The sequence below is a fragment of the Bos grunniens genome, chromosome 20 (genome assembly GCF_055505025.1).
Source record: "Bos grunniens cultivar Pamir isolate PY7600 chromosome 20, Bosgru_T2T1.0, whole genome shotgun sequence".
Classification (NCBI taxonomy): domain Eukaryota; kingdom Metazoa; phylum Chordata; class Mammalia; order Artiodactyla; family Bovidae; genus Bos; species Bos grunniens.
The window spans coordinates 49,562,570-49,583,202 of record NC_141184.1 but is presented as its reverse complement, the minus strand read 5'-3'; the positions used below and the strand labels follow the sequence as shown (position 1 = coordinate 49,583,202).

General features: G+C 36.2%; 1 protein-coding gene across 5 annotated transcripts in view; it reads left to right on the top strand.

Annotated features, from left to right (window-relative positions):
* The window catches only part of MIER3 (MIER family member 3), a 29,574-nt gene extending 10,030 nt beyond the window's left edge, over positions 1-19,544 (top strand). For 4 of the 5 annotated variants that reach the window (XM_086361795.1, XM_086361794.1, XM_086361796.1 and 1 more), the window contains exons 4-13: positions 4,156-4,290; positions 5,498-5,618; positions 6,510-6,595; positions 6,784-6,856; positions 8,866-9,017; positions 11,631-11,712; positions 13,080-13,174; positions 15,105-15,232; positions 15,316-15,458; positions 15,556-19,544. In XM_086361795.1, the coding sequence (XP_086217921.1) occupies positions 4,156-4,290; positions 5,498-5,618; positions 6,510-6,595; positions 6,784-6,856; positions 8,866-9,017; positions 11,631-11,712; positions 13,080-13,174; positions 15,105-15,232; positions 15,316-15,458; positions 15,556-16,013 (1,473 nt within the window). In that variant the 3' untranslated portion in view covers positions 16,014-19,544. Of the gene's footprint in view, positions 1-4,155; positions 4,291-4,549; positions 4,714-5,497; positions 5,619-6,509; positions 6,596-6,783; positions 6,857-8,865; positions 9,018-11,630; positions 11,713-13,079; positions 13,175-15,104; positions 15,233-15,315; positions 15,459-15,555 lie in introns of those variants that run through there. The other variant, XM_086361798.1, reaches the window with a different exon arrangement.
* Positions 19,545-20,633: the final 1,089 nt, after the last annotated feature.

Sequence of the window (20,633 nt, the reverse complement as noted above, 5' to 3'; positions counted from 1 at the left end):
CTTCAGTTTATTCTTCTGCCCGCCCGCCCCCCCCCCCCACCCCCCGCTTTTTTTAATTTCAATGTGGAATCCTACTGATACATTTCTCACATTTGGAAATTCTCCTTTGACCCTGTGTTGCCTTCTTCATTCACCTTTTATAATATATGTATTGTCTCTCCACTCATTCAGTCCTCAGCTTTGCTTCTCCCAACAGATTGTAAGGTCATCAGTAATTCCTGATTGACAAATACAAAGAATTCACGTCTCTCTCTGTCTTACTTTATCTCTCTTTGATATTTGACCTGAGTGACCATCTGTGGTTTCTCCATTTTTGCTTCTTCCTTAACTTAATAATCCTGCATTTTCTCTTAGTTCTACTTCTACCCTCTGACATCTCTCTCCATTGTATTTATGGGCTTTACTTTATTTACCCCTATTTTAATTGATGAATATCATCAATTAAACCCTGTACCCCAGGGTTCTAATTTTTGTCTTTCTCACTCTCTCTGCCTTTTCTGGATGACTCATTCAAGCCCATTGCTTCAACTTCACCTTAAACCATCATCTACCATCCCACTTGTTTGTCTTTTGTTTTGGTCTCATAATTGCACTGTAGCTATTTAACCTTCTCAGGCCAGAAATGGGCAATCAACTTAGACTACTGTGTTATCTACATTCCCTCTATCAAGTAAGTCAAGAAACAGATTCTTATTTCTTAATTTTGCTTGGATAATTCCCTTCTTTAATTTGGGCTCTTATTCTTCTACTCCCCCAGGACATTATTTTCAGAATGAAAATCATGTCCAAAATTTTCCAGACGTGTCCCATTGCCTATAGGGTAGTGTATCTGAAAACTTCTTCTAATAAAACATAGATCCCCTTCTCTTTACTCTCCCTGAGTGAGCTCATCTACTCCTGTGGCTTTAAATATCATCTAGATGTTAATGAATGCCAGATTTATATCTTTAGCCCAGCCTGATCCTCCGAGCTCCAGGCTCTCATCCAGCTTGACTTTTCCACTTGGATGTTTCATAGTCCTCTCAAACTTAACTTGTGACAACTGCAGAACTCCTTAATTCCTTCGTCAGCCTTCCTGTCCTTTAGTCTTTTCTGTCTCAATAAAAGTCACCACCACCTAATTGCTCAGATAGAAATCAGGGGAGTTGTCCTTCTTTCTCCCTTTTACTCCATAGTCCGTTTGATTCCCACCTCAGAATGTATCTCACCTATTTGCTTGTTTCCAAGTCTGTATCACTAACCCAGCATGAGTCTCCCAAGTGATCTCCCTGCTTTTCTCTTATCTCTCCACCTTCCACAATTTTTCTTCATACAGCTGCTCAGGATTTAAGAAGAAGTAAAGTCATGTCACTCTAGTTTTATAAGTCTCCAGTGGCTTCCCATTGCCTTGGGAGTAAATTCCAAGTTTCTTTGCCGAGAAGCCTTTCGCGATCTGCCTCTGTTTCTCTTTCTAATCTCCTCTTGAACCCTGCTTCACTCTACTCTTCGTGTTCTGGCCATTGGCTTAGTGGAAAACCACAGTCAGGCCTCAAGTGTGTTGTTTCCTTTGCCTGGAATGCTCTTCACAGGATTGATTGGTCACTTCTCAGATTTCGGCCCTCAGCTGAAGGTCACTTGTCTTCCTCTGCAACCCCACGACAATGGGCTCTCCACGTAATTCTGTATCTCAGGACTGTTTCTTTTGCACTCATGATAATTGGCAGTTCTGCATTTGAGTATTTTCAGTATCCTCCCTCGTCTGTAAGTTGTAGAAGACCTGTGTTTCATAGCACCACCTGCCTCCGGGCAGTCACTACTCAGTCAGTGTTTCTGATGACAAGCCACAGGTCCCTAGTATACAAGCCTCATCTGTCAAAAGCTTTTTCGTCTTTCAAGACTTCTCTCAGTCATTATCCTCTGTGTGACACTTCCATATCGTATGCTATTAAATCCTGGAGTGTAGGTCTTCCTTCCCACCATTTCATAGCACCAGTTCCAGAATTGATTATTGCAGCTGTCATGGTGTTTTATAATTGTTAACTTATCAGTTCCTTCCACCAAGACTGAATTCCTTGAGAGCAGGAATTTTTTTGGAAATTTTCTTTTTCTATAGCTGGTAGTCTGCCACACGGTTCCTAGAACCCATTAAGTGCTATATTGATGGTAAGGTGGACTATCAGTGCATGATGAGTGAAAATTGCCATCTCCCCAGTACATGGAGGGAATCTGAAACTTTAAAGTTTTAGAGAAATATCGCTAACAGGTGGTTGGCAAAGGCTGCAACCCAGTCTCATAAGTAGTGTGAATGAAAGGGAATGGGCTGTGTGGACTTTATAAGGAGCAGGACCAGAGAAATTCTCATCGTGGTTCTGGCACCTTCGAGGCATTCTTCAGAGAAATAATTCATGGTTTTCCCATGGCATGGGTTAACTTCTGTTCATCCTGACCATACAGCTTAATTTGTGCTGAATTTGTCCATGCTTCCGAAGCAGTTTTGACTGATTTCAGTTCCAAGCTGAAAAGATTTCATGGATGGCATGGTCATTGGAAAGGTGCTTGTCTCCTATTGCAAATTTACAAGTTAGCCTTTTGTCATATACCTTATTCTAAGCTCATAACATGAACCTGTTTCATTCAGGCATAGTGCAGAATGTAAGTTCTAGACTGCAAAAGTGTGTTAGTCACTCAGTCGTGTCTGACTGTTTGCGACCCCATGGACTGTAGCCCACCCAGTTCCTCTGTGCCTGGAATTCTCTGAGCAAGAATACTGGAGTGGGTTGCCATTTCCTTCTCCAGGGAATCTTCCTGACCAGGAATCAAATCCAGGTCTCCTGCTTTGTGAGCAGATTCTTCACTGTCTGAGCCACCAGGGAAGCCCAGCTATAAAAGTGAGGGCCAGTTCTTGGGGTCTCCAGAACCTGTGTCCCCTGTGGGCTGTGGGCAGCGTCACTGGTCCTCCTTAGCTCGCTGTTGTGGTCAACTGGGCGTATTTTGCATACTCTGCTTCACATTTTCATGCTGTTTGCTTCATAAGTTAGATGTGTTTTTTTAAGGGGAAAACTGAACCGTGAGCAAGTTTTAAAAGCAAATCTCTTTATAGATGGACATAAACATCTTCAAAATATTTAAGAAATTAGCTAGTTCATCGATGTATGGGTTCATAAAATTTTTTTTTTATTGGAGTATAGTTTCTTTACCGTGTTACATTAGTTTCTACTGTACAGTAAAGTGAATCAGCCAGACATATACATGTCTCCCCGCTCTTTTGGATTTCCTTCCCATTTAGGTCACCGCAGAGCACTGAGTAAAGTTCTCTGTGCTGTACAGTAGGGGTGTATCATTTTGAAGTTATTTAAATGATAGTTATAAATGGTTCTATGCACTTTGTGGTTGAATTAAAATATTTTTAAAAAGGAAATACAGCACTTATTTTCAGATTAGTGGAGGGGAAAAACAGTGACTGCCTCTATATGGCTTCGCATAAGCATTCATAACACAGGCAGCACTGCAGCGAGTATGTAATTTTATCAAAGCAGCATCGCCAGTAAGAGAGCTAGAGTGCCTGGAATTCAGATGCAGAACTAAGCCCCAGCTTTCTCATCTGTAAGCTGGTGGTAATGCAAACTTCATCAGAAAGTTGTGGGGGAAAAGATAGCTAGTAGAGAATGTAGATACAAGTAGTAGGAATATCAAAAGATAACTGTGTTTTGAACATTGATATATAAACAATAGTGTTCATAAATGTTCAGCCAAGGTGCCTTATTAGGTATCTTCCTATTAATACAAAGAATAAATCAAGTGGTCAACTGTTAATTGCAGGGAAACAAGCTAAAAATTGTATGAAGTCATTCTTCAAGGTGAATATAGTAATGAAAAGTGGAAGAAAAAGTATGCCCTAAAGCAAATATTTGACAAAGTCTTTAAAAAGTAAAATGATGCTGGAAAATGAAAACTAAGGTGTTAATTGCTAGATTTTTGTTCATATATTGATTACAGCTCTTAGCATTTGATCCTGTTTTCTGTATATTGTACAAAAAACAAAACTAAAACTTGGTTTTTGATTTGGTGCTGCTCTTTTGATATATGTGCTTTGTGAACATTAATGGCATCGTGGTTTATCTGCCGTTCAGCATTGTGGCATCTACTGAGTTCATGTTTGTTCTCTGGCTTGAATAGGAAGGAAACATGCCTCTAGAAGATTTATTGGCATTCTATGGCTATGAACCTACAATTCCAGCTGTTGCAAATTCCAGTGCAAATAGCTCCCCAAGTGAACTTGCAGATGAACTACCAGATATGACACTAGACAAAGTAAGTACAAGCATGTAGAAGAATTCCAGATCTATTACCATTGTCTGCTTTTATTAGTTTCTTTAAAGTACTTCGTAATTCTGAATTGTAAACTTCTTGTGGACTGTTGCTCTTGTCATTTTGGTGACTGATTTGAATATTGTTTGGCTTTGATCTCACTACTTTAAAACTAGTAATAACTTCATAATAATTTGAATGTTAGAGTTTTCTTCCATAACTTTTTATCTTTCCTGTGTAGCTGTATTATATCTACACTTAGATTTTGCCCTAACTTCTTTTGATCCTGTGGACACATGAATGCATTGATTAATAGATCCCCAGAAGTTTTCAAACAAGCTGGCTTAGGCATGGAGAGGTTGGAGAGAAGTTCTGTTTTCTTGGGCTCTGGGAGTGACAGCGGCCATAGCAGCCAAGACCTCAGTGGTACGTCTTTAACATAGGCTGGTTGTAGGGGTGGCCAGTCCCTGGTGAGAAAAATTCATAGTCATGGTCTCTGCTGATGGATCCCTGGGAAGCTTTCTTCAACTTTCAGGTCTTAAGCAGGGAGAGGAATCCACATCTTGGAACCTCTTCCTGTGAGTTGTGTTGTCTCCACTTTTCAAAAGTGATGTTAATGTACCAAAGACCTTAATGGCCATAGGCATTCAGCAAATATTGAGTGCCTACTGTGTGCCAGGCACAAGGATGACTATATACTTACATAAAATTAATTCAGAACTGTTTCTTTCAAAATTATATCGCTAGTCTGAGTGGTACATTAGTTGAACTTTTTAAAGTTATTGAAAGAGTGGAGTTTGGAGACTGTTTTGTTTTAGTTATTTAAGTTGGCAGAAAGTTAATTTTAACTTTTAACTGCTTAGAAGTAAGATTATTTTTGTTGTAAGTTCACTAAAAATTTGTCACTTCAGATAAATTCTCTGTATACCCACAAATTGGGTAGATTGTTTGTTATATCATAAATATGTAATAGTATGGATCATTAGATATTATATATACTTAAGTAGTAAATGTTATTAAATAATTATATACATGAAGTAAATTATAGAATTTCAAATTTACTTTTCTCAAACCTGAGGCTTCAACTATTAATAGTTCTTATCTGTATTATAATACCATCATGTTTATGAATAATGTTATCAAGATTTTTTTTCAATATTGATGGGATATAATTATTTCTAACCCTAGTGTCGCATTCCTCTTCTTATAGGAGGAAATAGCAAAAGACCTATTGTCAGGTGATGATGAGGAAACTCAGTCTTCCGCAGATGATCTGACTCCATCTGTGACTTCCCATGAAACTTCTGACTTCTTCCCTAGACCTTTACGATGTAAGAAATCCAATCATTACTGAGTAGTAGTAGTAGCACTGATACTCTGGCTTGAGTACATTTTGTTACGTAATATAGTTTTCATAAGAATATTTTAAGTGTTTTACTTAATTGAAATAAAATACTATTATAATCTGAATAAGATTATAACTTTTTTTTTATTGGGAGAGATGTAAACTAATATGCTGTTTAAAAATGAAAGCATTTGTTTGGTTTTGCAAAGCTGTTTTCTTTCTCAAGACTCATCTGTTGCTAAGGCAACCAGTCTTGGTTCAGCCATGAAATTTTATAGACATTTTTTAGGTTTCTGTTAAAAAGCTCCTACTTTCCTGGTTTTGAAAATTGCTATCAGTTGCCAACAGTATTTTTGTAGTTTTAGTGATTGATTTAATGCTTTCCTTTTAATTCCTTGGTGTTATCTTTTAATGTATATCAGCAATATTTAAAAGGTCTTTGGATTGAAATAATTTCTTACATGCAGTTTTGCTTATTTCTCAGGTATTTTTATGGTTGAAGAACTGTTCAGTTAACAAGTTCCAATACAATACACTTACGTGTGCAAAAAGACTATTTTTATGAACTCATTGTGCTGCTCTGTGATTGTCTCTCTCTGGATTAATGTAATCAGTGTAGTCCAGGGCTCTGCTTTCTCCTCTTGCCTTTCCAAACTGTATGATCGTATACCAAATAATTATAATGATAACAAGCATTTTCTTCATGTTTTCAATGTCTTAACTTGTGTAAAAATGAGACTAGTACAAGAAGTTTAGTGTATTTGTGCCGATCTCATTTACTCTGCAAATTTTTATCACAAAATATCAGCCACTCTTTCAGGTGCTGCAAAGAAAGGCAACAAAACCCTTTTTAAAGATTTAATTTTCTTCTTTTAAGCAAATACTACGTGTGATGGAGATAAAGACTCAGAGGTTGAAGATGTTGAAACAGACAGTGGTAACTCACCTGAAGATCTGAGGAAGGTATGTTAAGTTACCATTGCAGCTTTACATCATTTGGCTTAAAGTAGCTTTTAAAAACATTTCTGAAATAATTTAAGGTAATTTTGCAAGATAACTTTAGACTTGTAGTAACTGATGAATGAATTGGAACTTTTTTCCCAGTATTTATTTTTATAATAAGTTGTTTCTACTTCTAAATTTTTCTGAAGGAAATAATGATTGGTTTACAATATCAAGCAGAGATTCCACCTTATCTCGGAGAATATGCTGGTAATGAGAAAGGTAAGAAAGGCTTTTAATTTTGATAATATTTGGTAAGCCAAGTTATCTCTCAATATGTTTACTTCAGTACCTGATTGTATACTCATCTTGTGAATGTAAAGATAGATTTGGAGTAGGGGAAGAGTTAGCCTGACTCAGGAATATATCAGAATTAACCATGAGACTCAGAGAACCGCTGCCCACCTCCTCCGTCCCCCCGCCTCTTGCGGTGCGGCTTAGTGTGCTACGCACCTGTTAAAATAGTGGAGCTGCTCTTAATGTACAGCTCTTTGGCCTACACCCAACTCCAGTGGGAGCTGGTAGCACTGTATCACCCGAGATAATGAAAACAGAGGGATAAAATCTTTTGGGGAAGAAATGCTTAAGAAAAATGAAGCTGGAAGAAGTTCCCTTGCCCCAGCCCTGGAAGGATAGAATGTAAGGATTCAGGGCTTCCCTGATAACTCAATTGGTAAAGAATCTACCTGGAATGCAGGAGACCCCGTTTGATTCCTGGGTCAGGAAGATCTGCTGGAGAACGGATAGGCTACCCACACCAATATTCTCAGGCTTCCCTTGTGGCTCAGCTGGTAGAGAATCCGGCTGCAATGGGGGAGACCTGGGTTTGATCCCTGCGTTGGTAAGATCCCCTGGAGAAAGGAAAGGCTACCCACTCCAGTATTCTGGCCTAGAGAATTCCATGGACTGTATAGTCCATGGGGTCACGAAGAGTCAGACGTGACTGAGCGACTTTGACTTCACTTCAAGGATTCTGCTGCTTTTGTTACACACCCCTATTTAAGTGTAATCAGTTTTCCTCACATTTTTGATAGATTCTAACTATAGCTAGTTCTGAAAATGTGGATGGATGAGGTGGTGGGAAGTAAAAATCCAGGTACACTTTCCTAGCTCAACTTGGAAACCACATAGATTTGGCCCTGGGCAGAGTACATGTTCAGCAGCAGCCAGTCCTCAGATGAGACATGATGGAGGTGATATTTGCTCAGTTCTGCACCTTCAGAAAGGAGCATATACCTTCTCTCTCTTAAGAGGAGATAAACTCAAACTATTTTACCTATTTAAATTTTGACCAAAGAATAAAGAAACTGGTTCCAGAAGCTTACCTCAAAAGTTCAGTCTGATTGCTTCATAGGCACACTTTATTTTTAATTTCCAGCTCATTGGGAGTAGTAGTGCCTGCCTTACACAGTTGTGAGTGTAAAGCACTTATTATGGTCTCCGCTATATAGTGAGCTCTCAGTAAATTACTTTCATTAGCTATATTTAGTAATTATTATACACTTAAAGAATGGATTGAAGTTGGAGCAATGGGATAAATACTTGGGCCATCTGTGTGACTTTATAGTGTGGAGTGGAAGCTTTGAGAATGGCAGCAGTGTTTACATTAATAAAATATACAGTTTGTTTTAGTGATGTTTGCCTATTAAGTATGAGCTTATTTAAAAGGTGGAAACTTTGCTTCTCTTACTGTTTACCATTCTTTTCCATTTTTCATCAGTATATTAAAGGGAAGATAGATCTTTCCTAGTTATTTCATTACTGGCTGATATTTTTATTTCTGTTGGTTTATTTTCATTTTTTTGCAATTTTTAACCTCTAGACATTTCATAGAGTCATTTAGGGAGTTAAAGAGAAATTTTCGGTAAAGTTATTACTGAATTTACACAGGTTACTTTTACCCCCTCATTAGAAGAATGTAAGATACCACTGCTGGGTTTTATATTAGACTACTTAGAAAAGTCTCCATTAGACTACAGAGAAAGCCTCTAATTTGGTAAATCCAACCACCAAAAAAACTTGCTTGCTTTAGTCACTGGAATACTTGATCCTTAATAAAGTTTAAAAAAAATTGTTTTAAACCTTTATTGATGAAAGACTCAGCTTGCCAGACGATCAGATGACCAGGGTCTTCAAAGTTAGTTAACTTGTATAGGAAGAGGGAGAACAGTTTGTGTACATCTTGTAGTGTGTTGATACATTTAACATGTTAATGGGATGTTCTCTATCAGTGTATGAAAATGAAGACCAGTTGCTTTGGCGTCCTGGTGTGGTTTTGGAGAGCAAAGTTAAGGAGTACCTTGTTGAGACCTCATTAAGAACTGGAAATGAAAAAATAATGGATCGGATTTCTGCAGGAACACATACAAGGGACAATGAACAGGTATACATCAATTTTTGTTGAAGTAGCAGCTAACTAATGTAGTATCTTCTTAATATTCTTACATTTGATTAAAACGTTTTTAATGTATGAACTGGCTGTCTCTTTCTGATTCTAAAACTTGGAAGATACTGGTTTAAAAAAACCCCAGGACCTAATGATAACCGTTCTGTGTTATTTCATGTCTTCTGGCTTTTTTTCCTTTATACACACATATATTGTACTTTAGATACCATTTTGTATCCTTTTAATCCCTTAATCTCATTTTATTTGCTATTTAGATTTCTTTAATAGTTCATTCTTGGTGACTGTATATTCCATCGTATATTTAGACATTCTCTATGCTTGGACTTTGAGATTTTACAATGAAGTTACTTCTTGGATTATTCTTGAACTTTATTAAGGAAGTGGTTAAAGTTAATGTCTATTAAGTGTGTATAAATTTGCTTTAGGGTTATCTGTTAAGTACTGTGTACTTGTAGGTGCAGAGCAGTCTCCTGAGGGTATGTGGGATAAGCGTAGGAGTATGGCTTATCAGGGTTTTTTCTCTCTGGCATTGTTTTACCCCTCTCATATACCTTTTCACTTGTTATTGCTAGTCTAGTTAATCTTGATTAATGGGTGCCCAGAGATAGGTGGACTCAAACTTGAATTTCCAAATAACATAGAGAAGCCATACTAGCTGAACTTAAGAGCAGTTTTGTCAGCTGTCAAAAGGAAATCCTGTTGGATTTTTCTACTGATATTTTGTTAAAACTGTAAGTTAATTTTGGAAGAATTAGTACCTTTAAAACATTAAACCTTCTATTTGAAGAGCATGATCTGATTCTCTGTTTATTTGATTTTTTTTAATCACTTGAATGTTTTTGTTTAAATATCACATGTGTCTAATTGATTCCTCATTGTCTTGAAATGTGTGCATGTATTTAGCTTTGTAAATGGGATCTCTAGTATATTTGTATTTGTATATTATTGATTTAGAGAAATATATAGATTAACATTTTTTTTCTCAAGCTATTGAAACTAGTATAATGATTTTTCAGTTGTTTCTCTTAGGTTTTCTAGTCTTAAAATTATTATTAAATTAGACTTTTTTTTTCTTTGTTTTTTTTTTGTTTGTTTGTTTGTTTGTTTTTTTAAATTAGACTTTTATTCCTTCCTCACCGTTATTATATCTCTTATTCTTATTATATGTCCTACTACATTAGCCATAACTCTGAGAGACTTTTGGTAGTAATGGTGGTTTGAGGCCTGCTTTTGTTGAAAGAGCTTCCTAGGTGGCCCAGTGGTAAAGAATCCTCCTGCCAATGCAGGAGACACAAGAGACTCGGGTTCAATCCCTGGGTTGGGAAGATCCCCTGGAGAAGAGAATGACAACCCACTCTAGTATTGCCTAGAAAATCCTTTGGACAGAGGATGGTGGGCTATAGTCCCTGGGATCTCAAAGAGCTGGACACAGCTGAGTGAGTGACCACAGAATACACCTCAGGTTTTTACATTAAGCATAATACCAGCCATGGTTTGATGCCGGCTGTTTTCTTAGAATAAGATAATATCTAGCTACTTATAACTATTACACTTTTTGTCTTTTTAAAAATAAAAATAGGTACTGATTTATTTGAAGCTTTTTTAGCAACTGTTGAGATTGTTTTTAATGGTTGATTATTGATGTATTGATTATTAACCTATTAATGTGTTAATAGGTTTACTCATATACTTGCCTTTCTTGACACGTACTTGACAAAGTAGATTATTAGTTAACTTTCAATTGAGTTCTGTCTGCTGCTATTTAGTATATTCATAATTCGAAACAGATTTAATGGGAGGAAATTCTAATTTTTAAAAAATGGTATCTTCCATAGTAGATGGAAATAACTAAGACCATTATCAACTCCAGTCATTAAAATATCTATCCTTCTACTCTAGGCCTGCTGCTGTTGTCTTTTAGTAAAACTCTAAAAGTCAGGGAGTAGGTGGTAACAAGAGACAAGACCATGAGTCTTAACATAAACATTTAAAATAGGAGAATTCTACCAGCTCAGAAGATCTAGCAATTAAAAAAAATAAAAAAGCGAGGAATGATACTGGTAGATGACTTCTGAGCAGTAGAGTGAGAATGAAAAAACTCCTGGGATACCAGAGTCAGTGTATACTGCTGCTAAGTCACGTCAGTCGTGTCTGACTCCGCGTGACCCTATAGACGGCAGCCCACCAGGCTCCCCCGTCCCTGGGATTCTCCAGGCAAGAACACTGGAGTGGGTTGCCATTTCCCTCTCCAGTGCATCAAAGTGAAAAGCGAAAGTGAAGTCGCTCAGTCGTGTCCGACTCCCAGCGACCCCATGGACTGCAGCACACCAGGCTCCCCTGTCCATGGGATTTTCCAGGCAAGAGTACTGGAGTGGAGTGCCATTGCCTTCTCCTGAGTCAGTGTATAGGATAAATAAAATATCTAAGCAAACATACGCTTCAGATGTCCTAAAATTAGCATTTCAGCTGGTATTTGTCAGGATTCTTAAAATGCACATGTTTTTGTTTGTGTGTGTGTTTGTTTTGAATGCTGCTAAGTATGAACTTTTGGTTAATTTTGTTGAATATTTTTTTTTCTCTTTCCCTTAGGCATTATATGAACTTCTCAAGTGTAACCATAATATAAAGGAAGCAATCGAAAGATACTGTTGCAATGGCAAGGCATCTCAAGGTAAGAAGCACTTGGGATCAAGAGAGGGAAAGGACAGGGGCTGGTCTTTGGGACCAGAATAAGCAAAGTATCACAAAGGACGGCGTAGTCTTGTCACACTTTTGTGTATCCGTGTTCATCTTCATAGCAAGTAATTTTTTCCTTTTCTTGCCTTCTATTTTTAGACATACCAGAGATTGTTCAAATACAAATTAGTTACCCCCCTGTCACCTCCAGAACAAAGCAGACCCCAGAGATGACAGTATATCCAAAGTAATTAATAAGAATGATTTTATGGTTTCATTGGGGGAAAAAGTTGTTTTTTCTTTCTCAAACCAGACAGGAAATGAAAAGGAGATTAAAAAATTAAAAAAGAAACATATAATATATTCCAAACATGTATAGTAAACATGCAAGAAGTATATTTTTAGTAATCATGTAACTATTATTATAGTGCTTAGGTTTTGATTTGTGTATGTCAAGGAAAATGGTTAACTTTAATTTCAATATTTTTGTCATATAAATGGATTGCATGCACCACAGCTTTCATTAAGTATGTAGAGTGAAATAATGCTTAATAATATAATATAAATAAACTTGGAAAAATATAAAAGCTGAAAACAATGCATCAAAACTTGTGGATGAAATAGTCTATTGAAAGGTTTCCTTGTAGTAGCTGCTTTTCTGAAAAAATTATTTTAAGCTCTCAAAACTCTGAAATGCTAAGTGCATTTAATTTTTCTTTAGTTTAAGGTTTCTAAGATTTTCTTTTTCAGTCAAACTGTTTTTCACCTTTGTGGTGGACTGCTGTGAATGGCTTTGGGGACCAGGCCTCCACTGTGAGTGGGGCACTTCAAGTCTCCTCTGCTTCAAGTAGATTTAATGCATCAGTATTAATATCTGCTGGGAAGTTGAATGGGACTTAGTCTTTTGAGAGCATAAGCTGTTTTTTATTCCTTTTATATTTCTGCAGTATAGCACTCTGCAAATTGACTTTAAATAAATATGTGTTGATTATTTATGGTCTGTAATTAAAAGAGACCATAAATGATTTTGATGTAAGACCGAAGTAAGGCTTTTCTTTCCATAGAGGAAATAGCATTTTATTTTTTTCTAATTAAAAATGCTCATTGTTTAAAAAAAAAAAATCAGAAAAACAATGAACATAAATTGTAGGGAAAAAAATAAATTCTTGTCTCATTATACAGAGAAAAAAACCCAATGTTTATATTTTGGTAGTCTAAATTTTTTTAGTTAGGATTAAGGACTTGTATGTGTGTGTGTGTAGAAGTTTATAGTTTTTTATTAGGAAACCATACTGTAAGTAAATTAGTGATTTGTATATATGAGTTTTGAGACCAATTTGTTTTGTTTTAAATTTTCTTTAGAAGGAATGACTGCATGGACAGAAGAAGAATGCCGGAGCTTTGAACATGCACTCATGCTTTTTGGAAAAGATTTTCATCTTATACAGAAGAATAAGGTAAGTTAGACAAATTAGACATAAACAAACAGAAAAATTGCTTAGTGATTACAATGAATATAAGCAACTAATTTATAAGTCACTTGGGTGGGGGGGGGAAGCTATAACTTGTTAATGCTCCCATGCTATTAACATATTGGTTACTTTCTGATCAGTCTTTCTGTAAATTCAATGTCATGTCATCTAGTCGCTCAGTTGTGTCTGACTGTTTGTGACCCCATGGTCTGCCAGGCTCTTCTGTCTATGGGATTCTCCAGGCAAGAATACTGGAGTGGGTTGCCAGTTCCCACTCTAGGGGATCTTTTCAACATGGAATTGAACCCATGTCTCCTACATTGCAGGCAGATTCTTTACCATCTGAGCCACAAACCCAATACTGCTCTGAAATATAAAATCTTTAAAAAGCAGTAGGCCTAGAATATTGAATAGCAATAGACATTGAATATCCAGTTAAATATTTCAGAATTCTAGTTTCCTTAGGACAAAAAGAAAGTATAAACAAATCATATTTTAATGAGAGATAATTATCTCAAGCTTTTTAGAATATATACACACTTTTAAAAAAATTGACTTTATTTTTTAGAGCAGTTTTAAGTTCATAGCCAAATTGAGAAAGTAGAAGTCCCATGTATTTCCTGCTCCTGCACATACATGGCTTCTTCCTCCATCAGCATCCCACACCAGAGTGGTATATTTGTTACAGCTGATAAATCTACATTGTCATATTTTTATCCCCTAAAGTTTATAGTTTACATTGGGATTCACTCTTTGTGTTATATATTCTATGGATTTTGAAAAATATATGACAATACCTATCAACCACTGTAGTATCCTACAGAATAGTTTCAGTGACCTAAAAATTGTGTCATATACTTGGAATCATACAGTATGTAGCCTTTGCAGATTGGCTTCTTGACTTAAATAATATGCATTTAAAGTTCCTCCATGTTTTTTTGTGGCTCATTTCTTTTTATCACTGAATAATATCCCATTGTATGGATGTATCAGTTTGTTTATCCATTTACCATTTGAAGGACATCTTGATTGCTTTCAAGTTTTGGAGACTTATAGTTAATGTGTTTATTGAAAGGTATACTTTATTTCTTGGTTTAAAATGCTTGTTCCTATATTATGATCTTATAACAAAGCCACTAATCACAATAGAGGTTCTAAAACTTCCTTATTGTGTAATTAAGCAGGGGAGAAAGTGTTTATTGGGTAAAGATACGGAATTTTTTTCTGTACATCTGAATTCATACCTTTAGCTGTGTATAGTTAGAGAAACCCTAGTCTGGATGTGGAGCCAAGTTGAATGAGGCTCAAATTTTATTATCATTTTTTATTTTCTACCAGACTTTGTTGCAGCTAAGAGATGCATGATAGAGGAAAAATCTTGCCTTTAGCTGGCAATCATCTTAAATTCCAGATGCGGTTGAGTACTGATCCCTTTACAAATGGAGTCTCTTTTGGGTCATGGAGCCCTTTGATAATCTGATGAGGCTGCACCCTTCTCCCTAGAAAAGTGTACTTGAATGACATTTTGGGAATTACTATATCCCATTGAGGCTCATTCATGGATCACTCAGGGTTAACAAGTACCCTTGGTACAGTCAGAATCATGGTGAAAGTTCAGTGAAGAAAAGTAAAGTATGTCAGTGTTTTAAGATTTTCAGTAAAGGTGTAAGATAATTTCTGGATGCACATTTATTATTATTATTACATTCTGATTTAAATAAAAAGCCTTGTGCTTTTAAAGGTAGCCTCATTATTAAATAGTGTGAAAATAAAAACAGTTTACTAGTAACATATTCAGAATTTCATAATTAGAAAGATAGAAAATAAGACCCATGGGTGTTAAAAAAAAAAAAAAAGTTACTAAAAATGTGTAGAATTTTTTGGTTTTTAAAAAAAATTCAACTTTTTTTATTAGGTGAGAACTAGAACAGTTGCTGAATGTGTAGCATTCTACTATATGTGGAAGAAATCTGAGCGTTATGATTACTTTGCTCAACAGACAAAATTTGGAAAGAAACGATATAACCATCACCCTGGAGTTACGTAAGTACCCTGGGCTTGACTTCAGGGATTTTTGTTTTTAACTGTGATAAGCAGTCACAGCATTATTTGGGTGTGTTTTTTAGGGACTATATGGATCGTTTGGTGGATGAAACAGAAGCTCTGGGTGGGACAGTAAATTCTTCAGCCTTAACTTCTAACCGACCTGAGCCTGTACCTGATCAACAGCTAAACATTCTCAACTCTTTCACTGCCAGTGATTTGACAGGTAAGAACATTTTTTAGTGTAATGTGGGACAGAATTATATCCTCTTTGTCACATGATGTAGGACCACTTACTGAAACCATTTCTCATTTCTTTTTAGCTTTGACCAACAGCGTAGCGACCGTCTGCAATCCAACGGATGTGAATTGTTTGGATGATAGCTTTCCTCCACTGGGCAACACGCCCCGTGGACAAGTCAATCATGTGCCTGTTGTAACGGAGGAGTTACTCACCCTGCCCAGCAATGGGGAAAGTGATTGTTTTAATTTATTTGAGACTGGATTTTATCACTCAGAGCTGAACCCCATGAACATGTGCAGTGAAGAGTCAGAAAGACCAGCAAAGAGATTGAAAATGGGCATTGCTGTTCCTGAATCCTTTATGAATGAGGTTTCTGTAAATAATTTGGGTGTAGACTTTGAAAATCACACACATCATATCACCAGTGCCAAAATGGCCGTGTCTGTGGCTGACTTTGGCAGTCTGTCTGCCAACGAGACCAATGGTTTCATCAGTGCCCACGCTCTGCATCAGCATGCCGCCCTGCATTCTGAATGAAGCGAGTGAAGGGCCCAGAAACAGTGGGTGTGCAGTACCAGTACCAGGAAAGTATCAGGTTTGCTTAGTCTTTCACTGGAAGTTTGAACTTTTTTCACTATGACATCAGTGATGTCAGTATGTATAGAACTATATCTTGATTTATCAAGAGTATTTTCATTTTCAATCCATAAATGTGGAAATGAACTATGATCAGCAGAGTTGGGAACTAAGATTGAACTCTGTGGTGCAGCTTTAAGCTCTGCTTATCTCTTCCTCATCCCCAATACCTCTTCCCCACTCCCTTCTTTTTCTATTCTTTTCTGTTCCCCACTGCCCTCACTCCCATTTTTAAAACCTGTAGACAGAGGCCACCAGCTCAAAACCAGCACAGATGTTCTGAACTGAATGGAGTGGCTTCTATTCGTGTAAATTCCTTTTGCCGTAATGGATGCAGTGGAATAACAATGTTTACAGGTACCGATCCTGATCCCTGCTCAATGTAGCATTTTTTGGTTTTATTTTCTTAATTAAATAAAAGCAGGGGTAGGTTTCTTTAAACTGCACAAACATGCAAGGATTTTTTTAAAAATGGAAACTTCTCTCATGTTATTCAACTAGAGCACTTCAGTTTACAAAACAGCAAGTCCATCTTTATAGAAGCCAGCACGAGGAACTGCGTGCAAATTATGAAGACGCTTGCTTGGATCCTGTTTCAAAATTCTAGACCAGGGCTACCTTACACAGAATTGGTCATTTTACTGCCAGAAGACTTCTGTGTAACTTCATTTATTGGCTAAAAAATTGGCATTTGAAAATACGGAATTTAGATGGGGTTTTGTCCACCATTATCAAGATTGTAATCATAAAAACCATACCGGTCGTTGCTAACTTCGTTTTTCCTGAGGCAGTTGACTTGCAGGGCACAGTCGACAAAGCCAAGGACGTTGCCACTTAGACTGGTTTACATTTGGGACACTTTTTCAGTTGTTGTGTAGTGCTGCAGTTCAAATGTTAATATTTAGGTGGGATTTCTAGATCCTACACATAATGCAGTAGAACCTTGAAGTACATTTAAACTTTTCTGTTTAGCTTGGACCAGTTGGCAAGAAAAAATGTGAGTTTCTATCTGAAATACAATGGTACGTTACCACTTTTAAGTTCTAAAAAGTGATTGACGTTCAGATGCGTCTCAAAACTCACTTTTATTTTTATTCTAAACATTGTGAATGAGAAACCATTGTCATAAACTCTGGCCATTTTTGCTCTGTAGACATGCATCTTTAAGTTATAAGGTGAATTCATGCAATATGTAATGCAGTGTTAGGATGTGATAAGCTTTGCTTTTATAGTTCAGTTAAAACACAGAATTTTCCTTTTTTTTTGCACCATCTTAATTAAAATTTTCAATTTCTACTAGTTGTCTTGCTTTGCCAAAACTTAGATATTTGGCTACATTGCTGATATTTTTAAGTATAAGTCGCTTCAAGGTTGTGCTGATGAATAGATAGAATGTAGTGACCTTAGTGATGGAAAGGGAGGGTATTTATTATACAAACTGTGAACTGCAATGACATCCTTTGTTTTGGATGATTTGTATTCTTGTTTTTCTTTGCAGCATTTTAATGAAGATTGCTTTGAAGTGTTTACGCATTAGCACATTTACTTAAAAAGTTAGTTTAGCACAGTGGACGAAAGTAGTTAAATTAATAACTTAAAGTCAGTCTCTAATTTATACATCTAAAGTCCGCATTCCTGTATGCACACAGTAAATAATGGGTAGCCTGGGCTTTTTGTTGCTTTCAGATATTTTTATCCAAGTTATCAGCTTCATATTGCTGTGGTGTTGTGCTAAACTTTGAACCTAATTTCTTTTGTTAAAAATGAATACATCTATAATTTAGTAAGATACCGGCCACAATCTTCCATTGTCATAACTTTAATTTTTACTCTGGGTTTACAGTGGCTGGTCTGTATAAAACAATTTACACAAAGATGACTGAATGCTAATACCAGTTGCACTTAATGAACATGCCCATTCTCAGTAGCTGATGCAGTAATATATTCAGTTTATCTATGCATTGCTGGGATCTTGATATAAGATGGAAACAGTGTTTCTTATCTAAAGTTTTGATTATCAGCAAGTTGAATGGACACTTTAGTTATTTAAATAAAGATTTTTGACCAAAATCCAGAAATGATATGAGAGAAAAATAAATTCCAGCTAGTTTAATAGATTTTTAAACACCAATCTGATTTTAGCCTCTTAGAGAGTGCTAACTAGCTGGTAACGTTTACTTTTAATTCCTTGTTAAAATGAGGCAATAATTTGCAAGATTTTTGTATATATATGTAAATTCTTCATATCTTTTTAGATCTAATTCAGTATTTTCTGACTGCTTCCTCCATGTATGATACCATTTTTGTGCATGCTTGATGTGACATTCATAAACTGTACCCCTCTGGCTTTATTCATGTAAAATAACTATTTATTGAATTTCCTTTTAAATCTGGGTTTACTGGGTTTTTTTTCCTCTCCGTTTAAGCATCTTAACAGAGAATTTGTTACTGTTTCTTAGAAGAATTGCGTTTGAGAGCGTGAAAATAACTGATTTGCAGTCTTATGAAGAAACAATAATGCCTTTATTATTAAGTGTTAAGCACAATTCTTATAACAAACTGTGATAAATTCTTTTTTTTCTTTGCCATATTATTTTCATATGAACAAACCAAAAATCCACGGTGAGCAGTTGCAGTGTTGGCTGATGTGTCTTTTTATGTACAGGGGGTTTGAAGAGGACAGCGGATTCATTTAGAAGTGAAACTGGTGCTGTGATTATAGCAATACTTTACTTTTGTTAGTTGTACTCCACTTTTTCATGCTAGCTTTTTCAGTGTTTAGTTTTCCTCTTGTTATGGTCAACTGCTGAATTTACTTGAAGGATGTAGAATACTGTTTAAACAATACTAAAGTCTGTACAATTAGGTCAAAGAACTGTGCAATTGTTTCCTTTTTAATTTTTACAATTGAGGGTCATAATATTTGAGAACATCAAATCTAATAGAGCATAGTAAAACTATTTAATTTAACCAAAGTCTCTAGTAAATATTTCAACTTTGAATGTAAACTAATGAATCAACCTGACCACCAAGGAGATTGTTTGCCCAGAGTTTCAAAGCACATTGTCTACAAATGGAAATTGAAATAATTTATAAAAATATTGACAGTACTATGTTTTTTAAAAAGTTCTTAATTTTTTCACTGAAAGGAGGAAACTGTTAGTTTTATTGTTAAATGTGGTAGATATTAAAACTCCTTTTAGACAACCAGTGATTCCAGTTGTCCCGGTTTGAAATAAGTACGCCGTGAGTATGAGATTGATTAGTGACAATCAGAACAAGTTTTAGTATCAGATGTTCAAGAGGAAGTTGCTATTGTTGCATTGATTTTAATATTTGTACATAAACACTGATTTTTTTGAGCATTATTTTGTATTTGTTGTACTTTAATACCTGGTGTACAGTTCCAGAAATAAAAATCTGGAAATCTTTTTTTTTCTTGGTTCGTGTGAGTATTTGCCACAAATAGATTTTTATTTAATGACTCTTAAGCTATAACACATGGGCAGATATTTAACACTGTTAAGTAGGTTTTAGATGTAGTAAATTATTTGATAGGTAAATACAATTGATAGGTGAAATAGTTTTCTTTAAATCCTCTAAAATAAATGTCCATCTATCAATACAATAAAATTCTAGCTATCTAAAAGTGAGGATTATATGTACTTTTAGTTTCATTCAGGAAATACTTATTGAATGTCTGTTACGTTTCAAACACTGTTCTCAGTAACTGTTGTCATTTAGGGAGACCTGAAATCTGAAATTTGATTAGATGTTATTATTTCATAGAATATTTGTAGTAAACTAGTCTTCCTTATTATAATGTTCATAGTTTGGTTCAGTTCAGTTCAGTCACTCAGTCGTGTCTGACTCCTTGCGACCCCATGGACTGCAGCATGCCAGGCCTCTCTGTCCATCACCAACTCCCAGAGTCCACTCAAACTCGTGTCCCTTGAGTCGGTGATGCCATCCAACCATCTCATCCTCTGTCATCCCCTTCTCCTCCCTGTCTTTAATCTTTCCCAGCGTCAGGGTCTTTTCAAATGAGTCAGCTCTTCACATCAGGTGGCCAAAGTATTGGAGTTTCAGCTTCAAAATCAGTCCTTCCAATGAATATTCAGGACTGATTTCCTTTAGGATGGACTGGTTGGATCTCCTTGCAGTCCAAGGGACTCTCAAGAGTCTTCTCCAACACCACAGTTTCAAAAGCATCAATTCTGCACTCAGCTTTCTTTATAGTCCAACTCTTACATCCATATATGACTACTGGAAAAACCATAGTCTTGACTAGACGGACCTTTGTTGGCAAAGTAATGACTGCTTTTGAATATGCTGTCTGGGTTGGTCATAACTTTTCTTCCAAGGAGCAAGCATCTTTTAATTTCATGGCTGCAGTCACCATCTGCAGTGATTTTGGAGCCCAAGAAAATAAAGTCTGTGACTATTTGCATTGTTTCCCCATCTATTTCCCATGAAGTGATGGGACCGGATGCCATGATCTTAGTTTTCTGAATGTTGAGC